The following is a 17760-nucleotide window of genomic DNA, read 5'->3' on the forward strand; positions in this document are numbered from 1 at the left end:
TTCAGAGTAAGTTCAGGTTATAGGTATACTCTTCTGAGGACCTAATATTTCCATGAAATAACTTAAAAATTACTAATTTCTTGGAGTGTATTATATTGATCTCTAAGAAGAATTATAGAATATACATTTTTAAGTAATTACTTGTATATACAAATAACTGCCATTACAAAGTAGTTAAGCTGAGAGGACAACTTTACCAAGCAGGCTTAAACTTAGAAACTATTTGCAGATAGTAAATATATTAAGATTTCTTAAGAAAGTCTGTTCTCTACCTCTTCCCTCTTAATAGACTTCAGTACTCTTCTTCAAAGAGATAACTTCAACCCCAGATAGATTAAGATGAATTAGTAGATTCTAAATGCATTTTTATTTTTTCAACCTCTGTTGCCCTCAGCCTTGTTCTGTGGCTCTTCATTCCATTATTTGCCTTTAACGCATCTTTTTTTTTTTTTTCTCATGGCACTGTTGTTTAGTCAGTAAGTCCAGGCTGACTCTTTGCGACCCCATGGACTGTAGCCCGCCAGGCTCCTCTGTCCATGGAATTCTCTAGGCCATTCCGTTCTCCAGGGATCTTCCCAACCCAGGGATCGAACCCAGGTCTCCTCCATTGGCAGGCAGATTCTTTACCTCTAAGCCATAGGGAAGCCCTTTTATAGCCATATTTAATACTAAAAATAAGAGCCTATAGCTATGGTTTTCTTCCCAGTGAATGGTAAACAAACTTTCCTTATTGCTACTCTCAAACTACCTTTAACAAATATATTAAAGAAACAGACTCACAAAATTTCTAGTGAGTTCTTAACAAGTATATAGGTGATAGTTCTTTTTTTCTTTTCAAAATAAACTACCTTTAAGCTGCTTTTGTGATTTTTTACTATTTTAAAAATCATATATAATGACTATTTTCATTATATATTGCATAATGACTGCTTTTTCTCCATAACCAACACAATGATAAGGTGTCAATAATTTAATAAAATTCAGTAATTCTGAAATTCAGTAATTTGAATGATAAAATCATCCAGTGCTTTATTAAGCAAAAGAATTAAGAATGTTTAACTTTTTAGATCCTGAACCTCAACATGCCTTTGCTATTCAAATCAAAATGCAGTAGCCTCCACATTTGTTACCATGAATTTCGAAAGAATTTACATTTCTAAAAAAAAAGGGGGGGGGGAATAATCTGCATTTGTAAAAGCTATTTATATAGAAAGACAAAAGAAAACATAACTAAGCTGGAGTCTTTCCATATCATTGTCTTTTGGGGTCCAGGGAGCAAAACCATGATGTAGGTGAAAAAGTACTATGGCCAGGTTCCAGTGTATGTGATTCAAGCTGAAGAACAAGAAGTTGAACTGTGAATATGTTAACTTGACTCATAAAAGGATGCTAACCAGAGGGTCTCCACTTTTAGAGACCGGGCAAGGGTAAATGAGTTAAAATGGTGGCAGCAGCATCAACGTGGGTTACTTATAAAACAGTGCTTTTCAAAATGTATCAAGAGGCTAAGGACACCGGTTGCTCATACCTCTTAGAGAATAAGATTGCTCATTTGCTGAGAATGGTTCTTGAAGGAAAATATCCTTCCTGTTCTGGAAGGCAGGATGGTATCTTTCCTTACTTGAAGGCCATCTTTCTCCCTAGGGGCTCAAACTTTTGAATTGTATCTCATTTATTTTTCTCAAGGTGAATCAAATCCAGTTCCAGAAGTTACAAACTCTGTATCTTTCATAACCTAACTCCCATTGTAGAATCATTCAAGAGTTAGGAACTCATCTTCCCACTCCAAAATTCAGCCACATTCCTTGATATGGGGCTTCTCTTCTTACTATGTCTGATATTCAGAGCCATTAAGGGAACATTTATTTCCTGTAATATGCAATGAAGTCCAATTTAAGAAACAACTCTGTAAAATAGGGACTATAAGGACAGCGGTGGTGGTGGTTTGTTTTGATGTTTGGTTAAGTAGCCTGGGGCAAATGGCTTAGCTTTGGCTGAGCTATATCATTTCTTTTTGGTAACAAAAATCAAAATCACTAAAATTTTCTGAGAAATAAACTACAAACAAATCTGTTTGTGAGTGACAGAAAAATCCCTTCTTTCAAAGTATGCTGGAAGTTAAGTATTCAATTGGCTAAATACACTTTTTGGATATTTTAACTTTTGTAATGACTGACATCCAGTAAAGCCTTCAATTTTCTAAAACCAGTACAAAAGCTGTTATAAGTTTAATATTTTGATTAGTAATCAAGTCAGGACTTTTTCAATTCTGATTTGGTCCTGTACACTCTTTTTAACAGGGGTTTGGGCTTCCAAGTCCTCCTCTCCAGTCTTTGTATGTTAAAGTGAGCTATTTGTTTCAGTTTAGCAGAGCTGGATGGTGGGTAGCTCTGCATTTGACTGGTTGACTTTTAAAGGATTACTTCTCTGGAAAGATACTGTCTCATACCACATTGCTAGTGGAGTAGACTTAGCTGCAGTTAAAATTTTAAATTGAAGATGAGCATTTACCATCAGAGAGAACATAAACTTCAGGTCTCTTGTGTTACAAAGACTCTACATATCATATTTCAGCATTATGTGTTTGTGATAAAGAGCTCTGTTTTCAAGCAACCTTAAATACCATATCCAGAAATAACTGACTCTAGCAAAGAAAGGTAATTTGGGGTCCCTGTATGTTTTATAATGAAACCAATATATTTTAAAATGATAAATTCCAACTACACAAATTGATGTCAATAAGATTAGCAAAACTGATGAATGACATCTGCTAACACAAGTCAAATAAAACACCCCGTAATACTTATACACAGATGAAATAAAACAATGGCTTTCCAGTTTTATTTTGCATCTCCCAGTTACTCAAAAAGTAAACATGACCCCTTTTCAAATTCCACTTAATATTTTACCTTAAAGAACTTACTGAGTAAAATGCTTAGTTGCAGGATTTCACATTTGCAATCCATCAGGTTACAATTTTAAAGTTACAGTTTCTTCCGCGGTGTAGGCATTCTATAGTGCCTTTTATTTACATTGTCACTTTTTATTTCCTCTTAAATTTTGTATGTTCAAGAATATAACTGTATAGGAGTTATGTAAAAATATTTCAAACTTGCAACATACATACATATTGGTTTATCTATCCCTTGAACCCATGTCTCTGAAAAATAAATACAATGTATCCAAAAGAACTACCTTGGAGCACATGAGGAAGAGTGTAGAGGTGTAGAAATAAAAGAATCTAAAAATACTTGTGTGGAGATGTATTTGTCCTGTTGACAGCAGTCCCTATGATCTGTTAACAGACATAGGCAGCCAACTTAGTACACAATATATGTTCTAGAACTGGCCACAATACGTTGGTAACCAAGTGAGAATTAAGGCTTTAAGATCTCTCACAACAACTGTGATTCAAAAACCCCAAAGCAAGCAAACCCTAAAACCTGGAGAAAGTGCTCCAAATAGAGCCTCTTTGGCAGTCCAAATTGAACCAAATGACTCAGGTGGACAATTAAAAACCGTGCGCCGTTTTCTTTCACTAGGTCAATAAAGCCCATAAATAATGTTTGGTCCAGAAAACCAGACTTACTAGCACCTTCCTTTTCCATTTTAAAAATATTCAGAATATTCAGCATCAATTAATACATGGTCTTCACTCATTTATTGACTAAACAAGACTGCCGGTGCCTCTAGATCCCTCTTTCCAAGCTGACCTTATATGACAACAAACTGAAATGTTGTCTAAGCAGACCCTCTAAGTAGAGGGTCTAGACCGCGAGGTAAGTCATTCAAAGGTGGACGCATCTTGCTTATTTACTTATGTATTCAAGGGGCTGCGATGGCCACGGCTGGACGACGAGGAGGGAGGCGAAGGGTCGCGCGGATTGTGAGCCGCAGACCCGGAGTGGGAACCCGCGGAGGAGATGGGGGCAGCAGCCTCGCTCCGCTAGCTCGGTCCTCTGGACCCAGAAAATGACCAGCCCCTCCCCCAACTGCACCCTTGACCCCTCCCCCCTCTTTCCAGGGCTTTCATCTGCCCGCCCGCCCGCCGGGCAGTCCGCGCCCCCAGACCTCTCGCCGCCTGCCTCCTTCCACGGCCCAGTCGTGCGGCGCGGACAGACCCGGGGCGAAGCCCACGGCCCGGCGAGGACCCCTACCCCCGGCCCCTCCGGCCGCACCCCTCCCTTTCGTGTAACGCACCTGCGGCCCCGCCCCCGGCCAAAAGCTGAGGCGGCGGCGGGCTGGCGAGGCCGGGCGGCTCGGCCCTCCAGGCACAGTCGCCTTCCCTTCCCCCGCCATTCCGCCCACCCCCCTCGCTCAGCCACCGAGCTGCCGCCGCGCTCCTCAGCCGCCCCGAAATCTAAAGGGGTCCGTCTCCGGCACCACAACCAAATGGCTGAGCCTCCCTGGCCGGCTGCGCAGCCCGCCCATTGGTCCCTTCCCCCCCCGCCTCCACCACCATTCGCTGTTGCCCCGAGATCGGCGGCGGCAATTGGCTAACGCTGCTGCCACTCATTCGCGGGGCCGCCGATCCCGCCTCCACGGTGATCAGGTTAGTGTGCGCCGCGGGTGCTGGGGGCTCGAGAACCGAGCGGAGCTGGTTGAGCCTTCAAAGTCCTAAAACGCGCGGCCGTGGGTTCGGGGTTTATTGATTGAATTCCGCCGGCGCGGGAGCCTCTGCAGAGAGAGAGCGCGAGAGATGGACATGGACAAACGGATTCATTTAGAGCTGCGGAACAGGACGCCCTCTGATGTGAGCATTTGCCAAAAATATCTCTGTCGGTCCATTCTCCTACTTTGTGTGTGTGCGCGTTAGGGGGAGGCACTTTTTTTTTGAGGGGGGGCGCCCGGGAGATGTGGGTTTGGGGGTCGGACTGCAAATGAATTGCAAGGTTGGGGGGTTGCAATGCCATCCAAGCATGTTCCGGCTGCCGCCGCCGCTGCCCTTGGTGTGTGACTACCTGTGCGTGTGCTCCCGCGTGTGCGAATGTGGGTGCGAGAGTGTGCGTGCGAGTGTGCACCCATCGGGGGCCAGCGGGCGCACGCGTTTGGGTCGGAGAGAATGAGGCAAAATAACCCTCTGAGCTTTCTGCTCCCGTGACTCCGTCTGGGGGAAAGATTAACGAGGGAGGAGGAGGAGAGGGGCTGCCTCCTGGATTTAACAACAAAAAAAGGGGGTTTTATATTTTATAAATGAATCCCCCTTTCCGCCCCCCTCCCGCGCCTTCCCCCTCCCTTTCTCTCTCTCTCTCTCTCTCTCTCGTACACACACAATAAGTTTTGGGCTTCGCGAGTCCGGTTTAGTTTCTGATAAATGTGGGCCGAGGCCCCTAGGGAGAGCGCGTGGGGAGGGGGCTGCAGCGGAGTTGGGAATGGCTCGAGTTTAAAGTGCGTCTTCATTTCTTTGCAGTGATGAGGCGAGAGACGGGGGAGCCATATTTGTAACTTTGTAGTGTTCGTGAACGCGCCCTTTCTCTCCCTCCCTCCCTTTCTCTGCCTCCCTTCCTCTCCTCCTCTGTCTCCCTCACTCTTTCCACCCCACCTTCGGGCCAGATGCTGATGTTTCTTCCTTTCCTTCCGAAGGGAGGATAAATGGAAAGAAGGGGGGGTGGGGAGGGATTTTCGAACGTGCAAAGGCACAGATAATCCCCGCGCCTCCCCACCTCGCGCGATCGCTACTGCAAGTTACCCAAAGGCTACGTCCCGGTCCCCCTCGCCCCTGTTCCTTCCGGCCTCCCTAAGATGCCAGCCTTTGAGCCCTGACGCCCCCCGGCCCCGACCCCCGGCCCGTCTTTCTCTAGGGTGGGCTCCTTGGCAGCCATTCGGTGCCCGATTAATAAATGGGCCCGGGAAACTTTGTCAGGACGCGAGCTGCCCAGAGCTGGTGCCCGTGGTGGGTATTGGCTGGGTCCAGATTTATGCGGGCATAGCAGACACGCAGCTCGGGGATGGGAGTTTGCCTTCCCGTCGCCGTTATTGATTGGGCAGCAGCGGGAGTACAGCCGGAGGAAACTTACATGGATGGGAACTGGGAGGCTCGGGCGAAAGCTCACCCCCAAGGAGGGGAAAGGTGAGGGTGGGTTACTCGGACGCCCGTTTTTATTTCTGTCTCCCTCTCGCTTTCAAACACTGTTTTATGTGAGTTGGCGGCTCAGCGGAGAAGACCCCGGGTCTGGGGCGGAGACGCTGGCTGACTCCTCTGGTGGCCCCTCCGGGACCAGCGGAGCGCGGGCGAGTGGACACCCCCACCCCAGCCCCGGTGGCCAGGGTTCCACAGAGTTGGGACTTTGGGGAGCACTGTGCGCTGACCTGTCGCCCCTCCAACCCGTTAAAGCCCGAATCCCTGGCGGAGGCAGGCCTTGCTTCCTCTTTTCTCTAGTTCCTCCCCCAAACCTGAGTGAGACTTTTGAAAACAAGATCCTTTTTGTGCCCCCCCCCCCCCCCCCCCCCATCATAACGCAGCTGTGGACTGTAGACGTGCAGTGCCTTATGGCGCGCAGGGCGGGGAGGGGGTGGCGGAGGGAGGGGAGGGGTTGCCCGCCGAAGGACGCTGGAGTTTCCGCGAACAATTTGCCGGCGGTTTGCGTTTCTCTGGCCAGTTTCATCCCAGCTTGGACCCCGAGCCAGAGGATTGGGGGGCTGGGTGTGGTGATGGGGGAGGGGGCCGGAGCCGCGGGCTTCCCGCGTACTTTCCGGAAGCCCCCTGTGCGGAGGGGGAAGGGCGCCAAGTAGGGGGCCGGGGTCGCGGCGGGAGGGTGTGGAGGCGCGGTTCGCGCGGCCAACCCTACCCCCGCTGCTGGCCAACTGGGAGCGAGATCGAAAGCGGGTCGAACCGGCTCTTTAAACTTCCCGAGTGTGTGCTGGGGGAGGGGAACGCGCCGCGCCGAGCAGATCTGGGAGCGATTTCTCACGCTTCGCCCCCTCGCCTCCCGGCCCACACGCCTGCCCCCTGCCTTGAGGCGGGGTGGGGGTGGAGGGGGCACTTTCTGCCCGTTTGGGGAGGAGAGGGAGAAAGCTAGCTAATGAGGGACAAAAGGGGCGGGGGAGGAGGGGCTCGTTTTTTTAACGTTCTTAAAATAAATAGCTCCCGGAGAGCGCCCCCTGCACCCCTCCCCGCCCTGCTCCCCCCAGGACCCCCCATCACACCCACCTTGGGAGCCTCTCCCAACTCTGATCCGGGGGCTGGTGGCCACGCCGCGAAGCCGAAATAGGACGAGCAGCCATGTTTCCCGGGTCTCGCGCGGCCCGCCCCGCCCCTCCCCCATGGCGCGGCCGGCGCCGAGCGCGGGGCTCCGAATGCGGGCGCCGGGCTCCATGCGGCGCGGGGCGCGGGCCGGCGGCCGGGCGACGGGGCGGCCGGGCCTCGTGCGCGCGAGCCGGGCCGCGGGCGCGCGGAGCTGGCCCTCGGGCGGGCCTTTTGGCTTCCCGAGCTGGTTTGGAGCTCGAGGTGTTTTATTATTATTGTATTTTTAACGGCTAGGCCCGCCGGAGACCGAACCCGAAGGGCGCCGAGGCGTTATTGGGGGCCAGGGGCGGCCGCCAGGGCCCTGCACGCCTGTGGCAGGACTGCCGGGCGCCGGGCTGCCATTTTGTCACCGTGGCTGTTGTCGCTGTGGGGGGGTGGGGGCGCAGACTTGCGCCATCGCCCCGACGGCCCCGGACGTGGAAGCAGCAAGGGGAACGGGCTGCGGGGACCCGTAGTCGTGCTCTGGGCCCCGATGTCGGGGGGGGGGGTCCCCTCCCCTTGCCAACGGCGTGAGGCTCTTCTGGAGCGTCGCGGCGGCCGTTGCTCCGGGAGGGCGACGATCCTCCCTGCGAGTGCTCCCCCCACCCCCCAGCGCGCTCCCTGCCTCCCCCGCCCCCCTTCTCTCCAGTATTTCGTCCTTCCTCCGGCAGGCGTTTTAGAGGTAGTTCAGTGTGACCCTAAAGACGAACGGATCGACCCAGTGTTTGCTTTTTCGGCGGAACTGATAGGAGGGTAGGGGGAGAAATGAAATACGAGGTTTCTTTGGAGGGTTGGGGTGGAGGGGTGGGCGGCGATGCGGACGCGACTCTAGCGGCCCTGACTGGAGCCAAGGACAGCAGCCGCTTACCCGGGAGGGACGAGTTGATGCGCTGGGGAAACGCCCTCGGGGCTGGGCTCTCCGGGAAGGTAGGTCGCGCTCCGTGTTTTCAGGTGGGTGTTGCAGCGCCCTGCTGGCTGCTAGGGGAGGCCCTCTCGGTCTTCCTCGGCTTCTCCCCCTTTTATTTTTGCCCGCGGGAGGGCGGCTACAGTAGTAAATGTAATCCTAAACCGAGAAGAGTAGGGAATGAGGCTTGGTTTTTAAAAAGTCAATGTTATCTTTTTCCAACTGCCTTTCTTTGGCTGTTGACTGCGGAGCCAGGCAAGTCATCCGCGTCGCCAACATCTCTCTGGGACTTTTTAAAGCTGATACCCATGCTGGTTAAGCACCTCACTGGTTAAACCCTGGTACACGTCTGCATGGAGACTAGCTTTCATGGCAGTGGCCGGCCAAGGCTGCCCAGGAAGCCGGGTTTAACTTTGACCTTTGGAATACATCGCATGATGTTTTCCAGACTGACTTACTGCCTAATTGGGTTCAAGTAGCCTGATACTAACTCCAGTTTGTGCAAGCCTACCAGGGATCCGGGGGCAGAAAATTGAGCGTGAGTTCTGTATGGTCATGGTCAGTTATGTTTTGTTACTGGGTTGTTGCTGCTGATGGCAGTTTTGAGCCTAAGCTTCACGGGGGTGGTGGCTAGTAGAACCACACAGGCCTGAGTTTAAATTCCTCCTGCCACAGAAGTAAGATAAGTTTACCTGCCCCTGTGATCTCAGGCAGGTTAACTTAACCTCTTTGATCCTTGGTTTTCTCACCTGTAAAATGGGAATAATCCTATTTAATAAGTCAGTGACAAAACTGGCCTGATCTGGCCCTCAGGTGCTCAGTATGTGATAGTTTTATTTCTCAGATATTGGGGTACAATGAGGTACAACTTTGTGTTTCTATAGAGTTTACAGAACAATAATAATAACTAATGCTTGTATAGCACCCATCTATGCCTGGCACAGTTCTGAGTGGATTACACAAATCAATTAATTTAGTCCCCACAGCAGCATTGTGAGACAGGTACTATTACTATCCTTATATAAACACAGGAAATCGAGGCATAAAGATGTTATCACAGCCAAACTTCAAACTCCATCCCTAATCTCTACTGCCTCCTCAGAAGCACCCTTACTTGTAAGGTACAGTGAGGAAAAGCTTTGAAATGGTGCTACCCTATGTGAAAGTTTGAAGACTGGACAGCTTCCTAGTTGAAGATACTGAGGTGGGTGGGCAGGATCGGAGGTGCTCTGGATTTTATGGGGGTTGGGTTGGGGAGGGGAGAGGAGGAGTCAAACATCTACTTCCCTAGATTGGGTTAGCACATCACATCTGGTTAGGCTGAAAGAAATCTGGGCTTTTAGGTGTTGGGGGACACATTTTGAGTAATGAGAGGATAAGCAGGAGCCAGTCATGTGGTGGTGTGTGGGGGATTGTGCCTGTAATGCTTCCCCACTTTTATTAGTCTCTTTCTGCAGACACAAAGCTAAACAGAATTGGCACGTCCTTGGTTTCCAAGACCTAGTTTACCAATAACACTTCTTGGATCATCTCACTTAATCACTTGGCTCCTTAAGGGTAAGCCAAGGAGGGTGACATCCTCTCCTGTGAGGGTGAATCATTCAGATTGAAAGAAAGTCAAACAGCTGGTACGTAGCAGAATTGGGTTCTCCTCCTACTGTAAAACCAGAGATCCTTTAGTTAGAAGGAAGAACTTTGAATTTTGTTTAATTGATTGGGTCTCAAATGTGACCCATCACCAGAATCATCTGGGGAGCATGTAGAATGCAGATTCCTGGCCCCACCCCTAGACTCTGATTTAAGCACATGCGTGCATGCTCAGTCCTGTATGACTCTGGGAGCCTGTGGACTGTAACCTGCCAGGCTCCTCTGTCCATGGGATTTTCCAGGCAAGAATACGGGAGTGGGTTGCTATACCCTCCTCAAGGGGATCTTCCCAACCCAGGGATTGAACCTGGGTCTCCTGCCTTGGTTTAGTACAGGTGTTGCCAAGTTTGGGGTGAGCTGCCTGTTTTTGTATTGTGAGCTAAGAATACTTTGTACATGTAAACACTGCAGTCAGTTTGATAATGTGGAACACTTTGAATCCCAATTAAGTGAAATGTTATCCCCATTTCCCCCTTGCAAAGAATTCCACTTGTCTCCTTGGACCTTTATTACCAAAAGAATTGTACTCATTATATATTTTGAATTTTATCAATAAAAGAATTGTGGAAATTTGTTTTCTTTCATTATAAAAAAGTGCCTATGTAGTATTGTCAGTTTTGCCTTTAGGTGAAGTTTACTATCTGGCCCCGTACAGAAAAGATTTGGTAATCCCTGGTTTAACAGATTGTTGGTAAGGACCTTTTGATCTGGGTGTTTCAAATTTTTTTTTAATTCTTAAGTTTTTTAATTTTATGTGGGTGGTGCTTTAGGGGTCTTTACAAGTCCTTTTACATGTGCCATTAATGTCTAGTAGAAATCTGCCTCGATCTATAAGCATGCAAAAGAAGAGAAATCCTACTTGTTGCTGGTGTAAAATTGAGCATCCCTTCTATCCATAAGTTGTTCAGTGTAACCAACCAAAATTCTTTATCTTGCCTATTCAGGATATATCAAAAGGCTTTTGCATGTCTTGTAGTTAAATAGTTACTCTTAAGTTTTAGATGTCTTCTTAGAGGTAGAAGGAAGGAACTTTAATTGCAGTGGTTTGAGTTTTGAGACCTGGAAGGTACCACAGCTGTGTACTTGGTGGCTGACATCAGACCCTCAGAGCACAGTTTACTGAAAAGCACAGATAATCCTGGAATCTCTAGTTTGGGCCTGTGCTGCTCTTCCATCATGCGTGTTGCCTGGGGATAGACCAGCAGCAAAGTGGTTTTGAGTTCCAGAACCCTTCTTTGTACCTATAGCCTCTTGTGCCTGAGCTGATGAAGATATGGCTAGATTGGCCAGACCTCGGGAGGAGGTGATAAATCTTAAGAGCGCAGATCCCAGTCCCCGTTAACTGTGGCCTGTACTTTAAGAACGGCAGACCCAGTTTCCTCTCTGGGCAGCTGCTGCACCACCAGCCTCTCAAGATGACTTGCTCTGGACTTACACAATCCTTCAGCCACCTGATTGAACTCTGGGGGCTGGTCATCCAGAGTTTTATTTAATATTAATCTTACCACATTGAAGTAAAAAACCTCAGAACTATTGGATATCCTTTATGGAGATTGTATAGGATGTTCATCAGATGTGTCCTTTCCACGTGCCTGCCCTCTACTCTAGTGTATCACTTAGGAAAAGGGCAGAGAGCTTGTTGCTGAGTGGTTACAAGCCCTGGTTGAAAGATTTTGACCCAATTGTTTAGTCTGTCTTCTGACTTGGTGAAGAGAAGGCCTATTACTCTTGGTGTCCAGACAGGGTCCTCCCTTCCAGATGTTCACTGCCATGCCCTCCCTGGCAACACACACACATTTTGACCTGTCTGCCCTCTATTCTAGCTAGTACTCTAATCTCCTGGAAAGTACCCTTCCCTGGTACCCCATCACACTGCCTTCCTCCCACAAGCAAGTAAAGAAATAGTGACCTGAGTCTGAATCTTATATTACATATATTGAAATAATGACAGATGATAAATACCCAGCAGTGATGTTTTCATTAAAGAAATGGAGTGTGCCAGAGATGGAGAATTGTGAAGGCATCTGTTATACCAAACTTCTCATTTAATAAAATGGGTTGAAGGTAGATGAGCAAAGTGGCCCTGGGCCCCTTCCCAGACTGGAAGCAGCTTGCATAGAACCAGTTGTCCTGATGACATTTGTTACCGTGAAGCCTGTGAAGTCAGATAAGATGTATCTGTTCACCAGCAGTGGGCCCCATCCAGCGTCTATTGGCCACACCCTGCAACCTTTGTGTTTTCCCGCAAATTTGTTTCGACTCAGCAGATGCCCTGGTGCACCCATCTGTTGCTTTCTTTACCAAAACTTCTCTCCGGCAGCAGATCTAAGAGATCAGTTTACTTACCCCACTATGACTTTAATGTGGATTAAAGTCTGGGCTGTCTTTCCCAGAGAAATTTGCCTTTGGAGATTCCGGTTTGGTGAGGAAATTACCAGAGAACTATTAGAGTCTTGGGTGCTATTCTCAGCTTTGGTATTAACTAACTTGAACAAGTTGTTTGTCCTCTCTGGGCCTCTGTTTTCTCCACTCTAAAATGGGGATTTTGAGTGAGATCAGTGACTTTCAAGCTTTTCATTCCTATAGTAAATGTTTTATAGTATATGTGTACATATACAGGCTATCTGAAAAGCTGACAGTATACTCCTTTATGGATAAAACACTTCTCTATTCATTAAAAAAAAAAGTGCTGGCTTTAACCCGTAAATTGATTTCATTACTTGTTAATGTTTGAAAGACGGTTAAAGATGAATATTAAGTTTCCTTCACACAAATATTTTGTGGTTTGATTTTGGGGGAAGGTGATGGGAATGCCATTTGCAGCTTTGTAAAATCTCTCCACCAAGAGTCAGTAGTGATTCCTCCTGCTCTTAAGCCAGCTCATCTTGGGTCCCATGTTCTCAAGCTGCTCTCCTTAACTCGTTCCCAACCCTCACCTTCTCCCAGCGTTATGGAGTCACTATCCTAAATTGACTCAGTGGTAAAGAACCCACCTGCCAATGCAGGAGACATAGGTTCGATCCCTGGGTCAGGAAGATCCTGAGAAGGAAGTGGCTGCCCGCTCCAGAATTCTTGCCTGGGAAATTCCATGGACAGAGGAGCCTGGCTGGCTACAGTCCATGGGGTCACAAAAAGTCAGAGACAACTAAGTGACTAGACAATAGCAGTCCTAAGTTCCCGCCTGGATGGATGCCTCCCAAGTGTCCTGAATGTGCCAGCGACCCTCCGCCAAGCATGCTCCTCCACCCCATTCTCTCTGCTTACCTGCTGCTGCCCTCCACCACTCCAGTGTGCGGCACTGGGTGCCTGGGGGCTCGAACATTTCCAGGGTGAGGGGTGCATTTGACCCCTGCTCTCCCCAAGATGGCCTGGGTGTGTACTCGTAGCCCCCACTTCCAGCCCTTGGGCAAGCCCTCCACGTCACAGTACTTTCCCTGCTCGTCTCTGTAAATGATGATGTAATAGCACCTACCACCCAGTCTGGCACACAGTAAGCATACAATAAACGTTAGATGTCATTGTTGTTATGGTCTGTTCTGCTGGAACACCACAGTTGGCGTTCACTTAGGAAAAAAAAAAAGCTTACGTTATCAACAGACATATCAAAGAGTAACATTTGTTTCTATGGGAAAAGAGGTTAGATGCTAGAGATTCAAACTTGCCAGAAGTTGTTTTTCCCGACAAGCAGTTCAACAGAGAATGTGTTGTTTCTCTGTGTAGTTATAGCATCTACATGTCAAGGAACAGCCCCAGCACTGAATTCCAAGTAGTTTCAACTTGCCCTTTTCCTGGACACGCCTGGTCATTACCACCAGCAACTGTTTCAGACTGTCCTCCACAAACTGCCCACCGACCCTCCACTCTGTGCCTCCCAGCCAGCAGAAAAGTATGTCTACTTTCCTCTCAGAGAAAGTGGAAACCTCCAGGTTTCCCAAGAAATTTCTAGACCGAACCTGTGCCCAGCTCAGCTGTGCTTTGGGTCTCACCTGGGCCTGCCCTTCAGTTACCGTTTTTTCCCTCCTGGGTGCCTAGCTACTCCTTTGGATCCTTCTCAAGCTTGGGATGTTTCTCCCGTCTTAGCAAACATCCCTTGATCTTTTGTCTCACTCTTGCTGCTGGCCATCTCTCTTCCATTTGACATTCAAACTTCCTGAATTGTCTCTACCTTCTCTCACACCTCAGCCTCCTCAGTCTGGTTGGCTTTCTAAACAGCTCCCCCAATCCCAGAAGCCTTCACTGTCGTCTTTTCTATGATTCCTCAGCAGCAGTATTCCCACCCTTGATGTTCATGAGGTATGTTCCCCATTACCTCTCCGTTTCTCCAATATCCCTCCTATGGCTTTGGCCACTCCTCAGTTTCTGGGGTCCTTTCGCTCTCTGCAGACATGAAGTATTGGATCCAGTCAAGCCCAGGCCCTGAGTGCTCTCTCGTTTTGTGTTCCCTGTCCTCACAAAAATCTTGTTCTTCCCCACTGACAGCTACAGGTGCTTTGTCCTTCTGGGGTCTGGTGTTTACTGTTAACATCTCTGATCTGACCCCTTGGCTGAGCTCAGGATGCACCTAGTGTCTCCCCCTGAGTGTCCCCACCGCACCCCACATTCAGCATGTCCAGTGGAAACCCATGACCTCTGCAGCCTCCTCCATCCCCCCACATGCACACATGTGATCTTTATATCCATCACAGATCCTGTCGATTCAAAATAGCACTCTCTACTGGTTACCAGCAGATTGCCCCTGCACACAGCCCTCTTGAAGCCAGGCCTCAAATTTGTCAGAATGATCTTAGCAAAATGCAGCTGTAATCGTGTCACCCTGTACTTAACAGTACACCGTTCTCTTTAGGATAAAGCCCAAAAGCTTTAGTAAGACCTGTGAGGGTCCTGTGTGGTCTGCCTCTTGCTCTCATCTTTTTCCTCACCTGCCCCCCACCCCCGCTTGCACTGCACTGGCCCCACTTGCCACCGTTTATGCCCTCAAATCTACTCATGGGGACTGCCCCCATCACTTCCTCAGCAGCTAATCATCTCTCCAACCCTCCTCAGCTGTCGGTCTCGTTCTTTTGTTCTAAAACTCTTACAGAAATTGCCTTCAAAGAGCTTCAGTTTGTAATTAGGCATTCCTGCATGTGAGTGTTCAAAATAGCATCTCTGTCCCCTTGTAGCCGGTAGACTGCATGCTTGAAGGGGCCTGTTTGGGCTCAGCACTGCGCTTGGCACGTGTCGGGCATTGTAGAAGTGCTGGTTGAGAGAAGGAGCCGTGGTCCTTGCACGTTCTTGTCATCTTCATCACCCACGGTCTGGTGAGTCAAGCACGGAGCCGCTGAAACAAAGCATCTGAAACATCACCAGGTTTGGTGTCAGGTTTTCTTGGGTCGCTGTGAGCTCCTGCCTCTGCAGGGCTGATTCACACTTTCTCAGCCCAGCGGTCCTCACATTTTTCTGGGTTTTATATCCTGTGTCAGTAAAATCTGAACCTGAGTCCCGGCCCCGGTATGTCTGCCTTTTAGTTAGGAATTATTCACATACACTGGACTTCCCCGGTGGCTCAGCGGTTAAGAGTCCACCTGCAGTGCAGGAGACGCAGGTTCGATCCCTGGGTCTGGAAGATCCCCTGGAGAAGGAAATGGCAACCCATTTGAGTATTCATGTCTGGAGAACTCCGTGGACAGAGGAGCGTGGTGGGCTACGTTCAGTAGGGTTGCAAAGAGTCAGATATCACTGCAGGGCCTGAGCACGCATTCACTACACTACCTATAAATATGTACATTGTAAAATAACACCAAAAAATTAAAAAGTTAAAATATATTAAAACCCCAAGTACCCCAGTGGAATGTCTGAGGATCGTCCACTTAGGAGACCACTCCTCCAATCGATTGCTTACTTTATTTGTAATTTTGGTTACCAAGGTTCACACCATACAAGAAATGCATGTGTCTGTGTGCTCGGGGATCTATTGTTGCGTGTAACCTGGGTTCTGCCTGCCCAGACCGTGTGCACAGGCCCATCCAGGCTCCCTCGGGTCTTCTTGGTTCTGTAAAACACCCCTGGGCTGCTCCTGCAGATGCTTAGAAAAGCCCGCAAGTGTCTGAGGTGAGAGAATTTTTATCAGCCATAGATTTCAGCTGGTCAGTGCAGGGGAGGGAGGCTTTCTCCTACCTACCCGCAGGCTGGAAATGAGTCAAAGAAGCAGCAGGCAGGAAGAGCAGGCTTGGAGGACCGAGGGAACCCTGGAGGAGAGAGGTCTGCCGGTGTTCCTGTGTGTTTCTGGGGAACACTTCAGTAGGGTTGGGTGGGACTGTACAGTCAGAAGTGCCCTGAAGGTCTGCATCGGTGGATTCTAATGCCTCTTGCAGAAGGTGCAAGAGATGCCTGAGCGAGAGAGAGGGCTGGTGGGGAGCGCAACTCTTACAGTAAATTTAAAGGGATTACTTGTAGATTTCTTGCGGGGCGTGCATCCTGGGGAGAGACTCATCCATGTAATGTAACCAGCTTCCACCTGAGCTACTGTCTGACCCACAGGTGTATATGGTGTGGCTGTGGAGGGGAGGATGAGGGGAGCCCACTGGCATGGGCTCTGTCCACAGCATCCAGAATGATGCAGGGGTAGAGTTGGGAGGTGTATGTAACACAGCCCATTAGGCAGGAGGAAAGGTGTGTGGTTGGTAAGGCTGATTTCAGCCCCAGCTGTGTATCAGAACCACCAGGGGAGCATTTTGAGAAATTCCTAGAGTCTACCCCATTACAGAATCAGTCTCTGAGGGTGGTGCCCAGTCTGTGTATTTTTAGAGTCCTCTAAAGGGGCTTTGAAATGAGCTACCACATTGAGGCAGGGTGTGGAGCTTCACAGCAGGTGGGAAGAGGTAAACTTAAGTGGTTGAAAGAGAGCAATATGGAGCGCGGAAAACAGGAAAGAGGGTGCAGGATTTAAGCTACTGGAGTGTTGGTACCCAGTCCTTGCCCTGCTAATCTTCCCCCCGCCCCCGCCCCCGGCCACCCACCGTGGCCACACAAATCTCACACGTGCCCACATTCCTGCTCATCACACTTGTGAGTTTTCATTTACTTGTACTCATGAGGCTGCTGAGTGCTAAGTGGAATTTATTGTGCAAGGCTGGACTTGGCCCATCCTTGATCTCCAGGGACCAAGGCCAGTGGGCATTTTGTAAAGAGAGAACCAGAGGGCCATCAGTCAGATGCACTGAGCCGCATGGGGATTGCTGAGCCCAGTGGCTGGAGGATCGATCGCAGGGCACGTTTTTGAGCCTCAGTTGCCTCATATATAAATGGGACTAACACTTTCTTCCCAGGGGCTATTGTCAGGACCAAAAGAAATAAGGTTTATGCCAGGTGGGCCACCCCTAAAGGTTCGTAGATTCTAACCAGCCTGGGCTTGATTGAGCTGCTGGAACGAGGGGGGCCAGCCATCCTTGCTTGGTGTCTGAGCTTGTGTGTGGTGGGAGTACTTGGGAGCGCTGTCTTTGCCCGCCTCAGAAGGAGACCTTACTTGGAGCTGTCAGGCAGTGGGCGAGGGCAGGAGGGGCCCCAGGCAAGGGACCAAGCCCCCAGTTTCTTGTTGAGGTGGAGTAGAGTGACATCCCCTGCTCCAGGCTCCCCCTTCCCATCTCAGGGGTTGGGGTTAGGGGCTCTCTACACGGAGTGCTGTGTGTCAGCAGCCCCTCCCGCCTCTCACCTTCCATCCTGGCTACAGACCTCTGGGTCAGGCCTTCATCTTTCCTTCAAACAGCTCCTGAGAAGTCTCCTCCAGGAAGTCTTCCTTGGCTCACTGGAAGCAGGGGAGGAAGTTGTGTCCATCCCAGGTGATGTCGAGATGTACAAGTCCCCAGGATTTCTAGGTCATGCAGCAGTGTTTGGCTTTCCACTAAGTCTGGAATCACCTTGGGGTGCACATGGTGGCCCTTCTCTCCTTGGATTGGTCAGTGTCTTTTTAGTCCCCCTGTTGGAGGGCAGCACTGAGGGTTTGCAG

The 17760-nt window shown here is 49.3% G+C and overlaps 2 protein-coding genes across 2 annotated transcripts in view; one reads left to right on the plus strand and one right to left on the minus strand.

The window, feature by feature from the left end:
• The window catches only part of SPESP1 (sperm equatorial segment protein 1), a 130519-nt gene extending 123254 nt beyond the window's left edge, over positions 1–7265 (minus strand). Inside the window, exon 1 of the mRNA XM_061158324.1 lies at positions 7151–7265. Coding sequence (XP_061014307.1) covers positions 7151–7265 — 115 coding nt within the window. The remainder of the gene's footprint in view (positions 1–7150) is intronic.
• A 710-nt stretch (positions 7266–7975) lies between these two features.
• ANP32A (acidic nuclear phosphoprotein 32 family member A) overlaps positions 7976–17760 on the plus strand; it is a 34704-nt gene continuing 24919 nt past the window's right edge. Inside the window, exon 1 of the mRNA XM_061157986.1 lies at positions 7976–8152. Within this exon, the coding sequence (XP_061013969.1) occupies positions 7991–8152 (162 nt within the window). The 5' untranslated portion in view covers positions 7976–7990. The remainder of the gene's footprint in view (positions 8153–17760) is intronic.

The sequence above is a fragment of the Dama dama genome, chromosome 12 (assembly GCF_033118175.1).
Source record: "Dama dama isolate Ldn47 chromosome 12, ASM3311817v1, whole genome shotgun sequence".
In the NCBI taxonomy this organism is placed as follows: Eukaryota; Metazoa; Chordata; class Mammalia; order Artiodactyla; family Cervidae; genus Dama; species Dama dama.